At 38.8% G+C, this 9,502-nt stretch overlaps 2 protein-coding genes across 3 annotated transcripts; one reads left to right on the top strand and one right to left on the bottom strand.

The window, feature by feature from the left end:
* The first annotated feature begins 4,389 nt into the window (after positions 1–4,389).
* On the top strand, positions 4,390–5,601 carry LOC145092618 (chromatin modification-like protein). The gene is made up of 5 exons (XM_079030576.1): positions 4,390–4,639; positions 4,936–5,008; positions 5,132–5,183; positions 5,270–5,339; positions 5,422–5,601. Exons 1-5 carry the CDS (start codon positions 4,526–4,528, stop codon positions 5,506–5,508), a joined length of 396 nt encoding a protein of 131 aa, XP_078886702.1. The 5' UTR covers positions 4,390–4,525; the 3' UTR covers positions 5,509–5,601.
* A 1,117-nt stretch (positions 5,602–6,718) lies between these two features.
* On the bottom strand, positions 6,719–8,952 carry LOC145092619 (14-3-3-like protein GF14 iota). Of its 2 annotated transcripts, none has more exons than XM_079030578.1 (7): positions 8,588–8,952; positions 7,762–8,068; positions 7,592–7,679; positions 7,405–7,514; positions 7,166–7,314; positions 7,037–7,083; positions 6,719–6,948 (listed from the first exon to the last, which is right to left on the bottom strand). In XM_079030578.1, the coding sequence occupies exons 1-7, from the start codon at positions 8,658–8,660 to the stop codon at positions 6,940–6,942; spliced, it is 783 nt and encodes a 260-aa protein (XP_078886704.1). In that variant the 5' UTR covers positions 8,661–8,952; the 3' UTR covers positions 6,719–6,939. The 2 variants fall into 2 exon arrangements, with proteins under 2 accessions (XP_078886704.1, XP_078886703.1); XM_079030577.1 differs by having other exon boundaries at positions 6,719–6,954; positions 8,588–8,950.
* Between the last annotated feature and the right edge of the window lie 550 nt (positions 8,953–9,502).

Genomic DNA, 9,502 nt, shown 5'->3' with positions numbered 1-9,502 from the left:
GAGTAGGGTCGCGACTCTGGACGCGTGTTAAGTGACCAACTCGGCGAGTAGCATGGGTGGACTCGACGAGTTGGTGCTGAGTGGAGAAAACCCTAATTTCGTGGGTTGAGCCCTATATAAAGAACATCATATCTTCTCCCCAGCCTCCTTACCATTCCTTGAGTTCCAAAAGCCCTAAATTCGTGAGGAGACCCCATTGTTGAGTGAATTAGAGCTTGGAGAAAGATCTTTGGTGCTTTAAGCTTGAAGATTGGAGGCTTGTATCAGGAAGCTTGGGGAGATCAAGAATCTACAGTTGGTTGGGCTCATTCCAGGGGTAAGGAACCATTTCCTTAAGTTATTTTCTTCATGGGTTCATGTGTGGTGGTTGATATGGCATCTAATTTGAGATAGAAGCTTGGATCTGAGGATGCTACTTCAGATCTAAGCTTGTGATGGTACTATATGTCATAAAGTCCCGATTCTTGAGTGTTTGGTGAAGCTCTTTTGTCCCAAACCCTAGCCCTAGAGTGTAATATGCCTAGATCTCTTTGGATCCACGTAAAGTTTGCCACTTTACGTGATGGATGGCTTGTAAAAGAGTAGATCTATGGTTTAAAGCTTTTGCATGGCTTGGAAAGCCTCTGTGTGGTTTCAGATCTAGGGGTACTCGGCGAGTCACAAGGGTGTACTCGGCGAGTAGCTTGAAGATAGGCTGGAACTCGACGAGTTGGAAGAACAACTCGGCGAGTTGGTTGAATATGGGCAGGAACTCGGCGAGTTGGAAGAACAACTCGACGAGTTGGTTGCAGATAGCCTTGGACTCGGCGAGTCTATTCTTAGACTCGGCGAGTCTGGTCGTGAGGTCCTAACCTTTCTTCTGGTTGAACTGTGAATCGGTGAGTCGAGGGATGACTCGGTGAGTCGAATGTGAAAGGACTCAGAGTTGTTGGACTCGGCGAGTCTCGGGGTGACTCGGCGAGTTGAGTCGCGGATTGGGGAAGTTTTGTGCATGGGGACTCGGCGAGTCATCGGGTTGACTCGGCGAGTAGAGTCAGTCAGGGGTTGAATTTGACTTTGACCAAGGGTTGACCAGTTGATTCCGAGGGGCATTTTGGTAATTGTTGGCTTTTGTTTTGAGTTCAGAGTTTTGGTGTTGGCCAGTGTTGGAGATCGTATCAGTGGTCGGAGCAACTTGGGTTTATCTGTTCAGTCGGTAGTTGCGAGGTGAGTTATCCTCACTATATCAACAGGGGCTAAGGTACCAAGGCCGACCCTTTTATCGGACTGAGATCCAGGTATCGTTGTTATGTTATTGCTTTGCTATGTTTGCATCCTGGTAGTTAGGATGAGATTATGTTAGAGACCTGGTTAAGGTCGGTATCCTGGTATATAGGATGATGCTATGCTAGTGACCGGTTAGGTCGGTATCCTGGTTTGGAGGATGTTATGTTATCTGATCTGTTAGATCGATTGATTGAATGTAAATTGTTATATGCTTGAATGTTTATGTGCACATGGTTGTTGGACTGGGGTTGGGTTGAGGCGGGTCCTGCTTTGTGTTGTAGGCCAACATACCCAGGGCATACCGGTTGTCCCGAAGGCCCAGCGAGCGGTCCGGATAGGCTGTAGGCCCCAAGAGGGCGGACCAGATGTGCCGAGGCTCGGAGAGTGGACCAGGCCGACTGAAGGCCCGGTGCGGGCGGACCAGTCATACTGTAGACTCAGAGAGTGGACCAGTTGGATTGAAGGCCCGGTGTGGGCGGACCAATCACACTGCAGACTCGATGTATATGGCTAGACTCGGAGGGTGGACCAGGTGGACTGTTGGCCAGTGCGGCGGACCAGTCACACAGTAGACCCGAAGTGCATGGTTGTTCTGTGTTTTGATATGATATGGCATGTTATGCGTGTATGGTATATGTGGTTGGTATTTTGGGGGTATCTCACTAAGCTTTCGGGCTTACAGTTGTGGTTTAATGTTTTTTCAGGTTCTTCAGGAGACCGTGGCAAGGCAAAGGCGTGATCATACCGCTCCTCATGATTATGTTTTGTGATGTGGTTCTGGGAAGACTCTGATAATAATTGTATTGAAACCTTTTTGTAAAATTGTGAAAATGGGTTGTTTTTGAAAAGTTAAAATTTGTTGAAATTTTATGGTCGTTACAAGTTGGTATCAGAGCCTTGGTTTGAGTGAATTGGAGGAACATTCGTGTGAATCCAATCTCAAATCAAGGAGAGTTTTTAAAAAGAGAATTTAAAATGGTTTTCAAAATGAGTAAAGGAGGACGTGGATGTACGATCAGCTGGAGCCAGTAAGTAACCCCAAAATACCATACATGATATTTGTTTTGAGTTATGATAGAACAGCATGCTAGTACTAGGCTAGGGATCTTCAAGATTTCATGATAATGTTGTCTGTTTTATGATGCCTGCTAGCCTAGGGATTCTTCTGTGGGAGATTTCCAGTGTTCCTCTAGGGGTGAGGGTTGAGTTCTTGTTATGTTTGTTTTCACTAGGGTGTTGTGGTAGTACTTCATACAAATATGGGTAGTTGTGGAAGGTAGTATGGGCCCGTACTACTGGAAGCACGGGACCCATACGCATATCAGGGAAACCATGACCTCTAGGGTTGGGCTGGGAGTTGGTTCCCGGGATAGTGGGAAGTATCTGAGATCTTGTGGTGTTTTTCAGTATGGTGGTCACGAGGCATGCTGGGAGCGGATCTGGGTCAGGATCGGGAGCCGGAGAGGGCGGTCAGGGTGGGTCAGTACCGCCCGAGGTTATTGGTCAGATGAGCACAGGAGAGTTGAACGCTAGGATTCGTGAGATCCTACATGATGAGGTTGCTGCATTGTTCCGGGACGAGTTGCCGGAACTGTTTGGGTCGATCAAGACCGCCATGATTGAGTATTTTGATGAGCGTTATGATTGAGTATTTTGATGAGCGCTATGGAGAGTGTAACCAGTAAAGAAAGGGATAGTTGGGGGGAGTTATTTTCTAGTTTAGAATTAGTTAATATTTAATAAATATTAAAAAGATAAATTGGTTTTTTCAATTTTATCATAAACAAAATCCATAACTAAAGCATTTAAAGGTAACAAAATCTGTAATTTTAAAACCACATGAAATAAAACCAAAGAAAACAATGACGAAATTGGCAAACCATAGGGTGTGTTTAGTTGCGGAAAAATGGATCTTTTTCTGGAAAAAATTTCCAAGAAAAATGAGAATTTTGAAAACGCGTTTAGTTCGTCTATTTTTCTAAATTTTTCACGGAAAATGAAAATTTTCCGTTTTCTAAAATTACAAAGAAGTTGGAAATTTTTTGAAAACTGATAATTATTGTTTTCCACATTTTTTCTAATTCTAAAATTTTTCTAAAATATAAACACCCACTCCCACCCCCATCCACCTTTACTTACCCTCACCTTAATACCCTCAAACCACCACACCCCTCCCTACTTACACTTACTCCCAAGCCCACCCCCACCCCTACAAACACACACACACATACACACACCCACAAACACACACCCACAAACGCACACACACACCAACCCCCACAAACACACACACCCACACCCACACCCACACCCACACACACACCCACACACACCAACCCCCACAAACACACACACACACATGATACACCCACCCCCACCCCCACTCCCCACAAACACACACACACACACCCATAAACACACACACACACACACACAAACTCACACCCACACCCACCTCACCCCACCCCACCCCACCCCACACCCATACCCACACACCTAACACCAATACCACACACAATCACCGACCTACCATCAGCATCACCACTATCCCATCACCACCACCACTACCTCATCACCATCACCACCACCACTGCCATAATTGACGCCGCCGCCACCACCACAGCCGCCACCCCGCTGCCACCGCCACCATCACCGTCGCCATCATCGACACCACCACTGCCCCCCGCCACTGCCCCCACCAGCGCCATCGTCCCCACGTCCACCCTACCACCGCTACCTTTTTCTAAAAATGAAAACCGATAGAAAAATATGCATGTAAACATGTTTTCTAATTTTCTAAAACTGAAAATGAAAAATGAATAAGTTTTAACTAAACGCATTATCTAAATTTTCCAATGAAAACTAAAAACGAAAAACGGAAAACGGAAAACGAAAACTAAAAAGAGAAAACGGAAATGAAACTGTTCTTCATTAAGTAAACCAACCATAGTTTTTCTCTTAATGACTTTAAAGCAATTCTTTTGGTTTTGAGCCTAGTAGAAGCCGAATTAAGAGACAGCCCAATAGCCCTACAACAAACCCATTTTTCCGAAAGTTAGTAAATCCGGATCAAACGCCAAATCCCTAGCTACACAGATTGAACTGATCAAAACATACCCAAAATCTTCCACCGACTCATTTTGAATTTGATTCAACGTTATTCTTGTTTCGTTATCGTTAAATTGGTCCAAATCTGTGCTCAATACACCAAAAAAGAAGTTATTGTTGCTGAAATCTGTAAGAAATCGTAAAAATAAAGATGAATGGCGGGGTAAATAAGAAAAGCGGAGGAGGTAAAGAAGAAGAACAAGATGGATTGTCAGTTCATTCCCCGTGCAAGGCTCCGAATTCGTCCGCTTCTTCTCTTCGGAAGGTTACATCTCTCTCTTCTCTATGTGTATAATTTTATATGTATGAGTGAGATCGGTTATGGTTTGCATACATGAAAAAAAAGGTATTAGATCAGTGTGCAATTCGTAACCCGTTTTTATGAAAAAAAAAATCGATATATCGTTTTCTAAAACCTTGATGATTTTAAAAGTTGAGCAGGCATCTCGATTATTCAGTTGTTAGAATTGAAATGCAGTTGGCTATTTGATATCTTTTTTGATTTGTTCCCATTTTTATTTCATATGAAGTGATTCTTTTTCTTCATGTTTGGCATTTTAGGAGCAATCACAGGTTGATTTGGAGCTCAAATTGTTAGAAGCTCTTGAAATCTATCCACCTGTAAAGTTACGAGGTAAAATTTGTTTATTTAAAGGAACCCTTCTTCAAAGCTTTGAATTAAGTCATCGTGTTGATGAATTTGATCAAGAATGATTCATATTTATGAACATACAAACTTTCATATTTTTTGCTTCAGGTATACACCGACACTTTGTTCTTTATGGTCTAACAGAATACATGCGCAGAAGGTTTTGCCTTTTCCTCCCCCTCTTTACTATTTCCACTGTTCAATTTTTATGTTAACATTTTGTTTTTACTTTTTTTTCCCTTGTAGCTTCAATAGGCAGTTTTCTGCTTCAGATGTCTTGCAGATGCTGGATCGTTTCTATAACTTGGAAATGCTGGTGTGTGTGGTGCCAAAGTTGATCCTTTTTTTGTGTGTATAAAATTTGATTTTATAATAAATGTTATATGTGAATTTTGCAGAAAGCGGATGATGAGGAGACAGGGATTTTGAATCAAGTAGAAGAGTTTAGCTTGCCACCAAGTTATTTTACAAAGGAAGAATCTTGAAGACATATGAATGAGATAGATTTTGTAAATATACATCTTTCTTGACTTTCTTTGAGCTAGAGTTTTATAACAAAACTTGAATGGGATCTTGAATTTTGCTGTCCCTTTTATATGATCCGGTTATACTTGATGCAAAATGACGTATATGCCATTTTGTAATTTGTAAAAGTGCTTATCAGCTTATGACGTGCCTTACCAAATTGAAGCTCAGGAAAGGGTGAATTGGTAGCTAGTCATGAAAAAAGAAAACAAAGCTATGCTCTATATGTATTTTTAAACAGCTTATTAAAAATTGTTTATGTAAATTATTTTATTTCATTCAAACACTCAAAATGGATTATTAGCAAATGTTAAACCGCAATAAGTAATAATCACCTTAAATAATCAATAACAAACACCCTTCATAGCATTTCCTGCTGAAAACTGATTATTAACAATTTCAAACCACAATAAATAATAATCAATCTTAGAAAAATCAATTCCAAACACCCTTAAATACAATAAATTCCTAGCATTTCCCCACAAATTGCTTGGTTAAAGATCAAAACTATACCTTGTAGGTGTTAATCAATTTATCAGATGTTACATAAACTCACTTTGCTTTCTAAGCTTTAACACCAATTCTTACTAGATGTTGGATTTTGTAATGTTTTGAGGGTGTCTTCTATTGCTCAACGAGAGTAAGTAGTTTCAAGTATGGTCACTATACATAGCCGACATTATAGCCATAGCATGTTGTAACTTACACATGACAATTTGCATCTTGCTTGCTTGTAAAATGCAAACTACTTGTGTGGAAAACCTCTATATTTTGATGGATTTTGATAAGAAATGTGGGATGGTTTCATGGTTTGCATTACAGGTTAATTGACATTGATGTGGTGGTTAATTACCCGATTGTTTCTGATTTGGAAAGAGTAAAGATTGTGATAATGGCTCCAATTTTTGTATGTAAAAATGATGATGAAAGTGTAGCGTGTGTGTGACAATATGATTACTTAGCTTGAGCCTTGAGGTGAATCTTGAATGCCCTGCCATTTGACTTCCTCCAACATTATATTCATTCACCTTTTTTTCAAGTGCACTTCCATTAACTATTTATGCACATATACTCGGATCTACACATGATTTAAGTTTTTATTATATCATTCTTTGAATTTCTTGACGGATCTTCATCTTTGAACGCAAATAGAGAATAAAGATGACATAATTAAGCAACAGCAACACAGAAATAGCTGCTTCTTATATTCTCTTGATTCATTTTAATACAACATCAAGATTCAAAGGGGTACGTAGTAGAAGCTCTCTTAGGGAACAACTCAAATCAACCAAAAAACCACAAACATATGACATATCATTCATTCAACTACTTTTCACTTTTCATACTCAACTCCCTTTCACTTTCATTTTCATCGCACCAGTAAATTTCAGTCACTGCTTCTGCAACTGCATCACAATTTCAATCACATAAATAATTCCTTTTCAAATCACACACGCACACAAATGAGGCAAAATTCAGTGTACTAACCTCTTGTTCAGCTGGTTTTGCTTCTTCGGTTTTTGAGTTTTCATCACCTGTAATCAAACATAAACATAAATTAATAAGATTTGAAACCAATCTTTTAAATTAATATAATTTTCTATATATTATATCTACCTCCATCCTCAGGCAAATCAGAGGTCCAAAGTGTGAGGTTATCTCTCAACAGCTGCATGATCAAGGTGCTGTCTTTATATGATTCCTCACTCAAGCTGTCCAACTCAGCAATTGCATCATCAAAAGCTTGTTTAGCCAAATGGCAGGCCCTGTAACATGTACAATAGTTTTAACATAAAGTACAACTCAATATTCAAAAAAAAAAAAAAAAAAAAAAACTTGAGTTTACTAAATATTACCTCTCAGGATTGTTCATAATCTCATAGTAAAAAACTGAGAAATTGAGAGCCAAACCAAGGCGGATTGGGTGAGTGGAAGGGAGTTCTGCAATTGCAGTAGTAGAAGCAGCCTACAAACAACACAAATTTCATGTAAATTTCATGTGAATTAAATGTCAATTTGACTGTTGATATTAGAGATTCATGCCTCATATCCCTTCAACGATTGATCGGCAGCTTCTTTCCTATCATCATCTGTCTTGAACTCAGCAAGATACCGAAAGTAGTCACCTTTCCTGTATGAACATCAAGAGAAAAAAAGTGAAAGAAAACATTTATTTAATCAAGAAAAAAGAAAGTAAAAATCGAATGCCTCACATCTTGTGGTAGAAAACAGTAGCTTCTCCTGATTTTGAAGAGGGTAAAAGATGCTTATCGATGATGGTGAGAATGTCATTGCAAATCTTGGTAAGTTCGTCCTCAACTTTTTTGCAGTATCCCTTTATCAGACTGACATTGTTTTCGTTTCCTTTTGACTCCTCCTTTTGTTGAATTGATGACATGATACGCCATGAGGCCCTTCTTGCACCAATCACATTCTTGTATCCTACTGAAAGTAGGTTGCGTTCTTCAACAGTAAGATCGACGTCAAGTTTTGCAACACTCTTCATACTTTCAATCATCTCTGACAATATCAAATATTGTGTTCATGATTAGTAAAGTTGTCAGCGAGATGAAATTTGAATTAGATCTTATGTATACGACTCGCAAATGAAAATCATAAACGACCTAATCGATACGAGTCTCTTAGGAGATGTGTTCAAGTGGCTATCTGTTGAAGATACAAAACAATTGAAATCCATAGGCTGTTTAAGCAACAGACATTTAGGTTATTTCGTTTATACAGAATACTCTAACAAAACCAAGCATAGCCTACAAATTTCGTTCACCAAATCATGTACTCATCTAATCAACCAAATATTATAGCACAATCATGTCGTAAAACTAAATCAACAAAATCAAACACAGAACTGTCGATCAATAACCAATACATATTCTTGAAAACATCTCATGCATGCTATGATACGAATCAAATCAACATCACAATTTACAAATCGATCGAACAACACAAGATCCAAATTCCAAATCATACAAATGTACGTAAAAAAAAAACAGAAAGTTAAGCGACGATTGAAGTAGATACCTTCGTAACGCTCCGCTTGTTCCGATAACTTGGCCCTGTAAACTTGAGTTTCCCTCTCTTTATCATTCGACATTTTGTTAGTTGATTTGGAGAGTAACAGCAACAACCGATTGTAAGGAAGAGGAAAATTGTTGAGAAATTACAGAGGGGAAATGGGGATGAAGGACGAAATTGACGGAGGTGGTGGTTTATAAACGGGGAAGGGGGTAATTAAAGAGGAGCAAGTTATGGGTGGAAAGATTAAATCTGGAACGTCCGATTGAGTTTAAGCAACAGGCGACAGATACGGGAATAAATACGATACTTATTACTCGTTTTACTAAATTTTAATTATTTACAGGTTTTTAACTTTTTATTTGATTTTATGAATTTTTAATACTCTTGTTTTAATAAACTCTTAATGTTTTGTTTTCATAAATTCTAATGTATCACATTTCTCTTACGCCATCAATTATTTATGGTTTATTAATGAGCAAAGGAGGCCCTAGCCCATAATGTGGTCTAGACTCTAGTGGTTACAACTTGTCAACTTCACTACAAAATGAGACAACTACTTATTAGTTAAGGTATTGAACTATTATTTTTTCTTTCAATATGATTATCTTCTACAACAAAGAACGCAATAAGAAGTGTTTAAATATAAAAGGGAAAATACAAATTTAGCCATAATTGCTAATTACTTATCAAATAATAACAAAAAAAAAAAAAAAAAAAACTCTTAGCCAAAAATAGTCCACAAAAGAGTATTACGGTCAACGGGCGTTGACTGCTTTTTTGTGGTAATTCATCTATTGTTTCGCCAATTCGTCTACTGTTTCGTGTTTTGTATAATTTTTTTTTTCATTTCTAATATATAAAACTGTAGGTTTTTTAAAATCTACGGTTTCCTCTCGTTTTAGCTACGGTTTTGGAAAA

Source organism: Lactuca serriola, chromosome 3 (assembly GCF_051521515.1).
Source record: "Lactuca serriola cultivar US96UC23 chromosome 3, Lser_US96UC23_V15, whole genome shotgun sequence".
NCBI lineage: Eukaryota > Viridiplantae > Streptophyta > Magnoliopsida > Asterales > Asteraceae > Lactuca > Lactuca serriola.
Note: the sequence above shows the minus strand (reverse complement) of the source record. Positions and strands in the feature narration are given on the sequence as shown.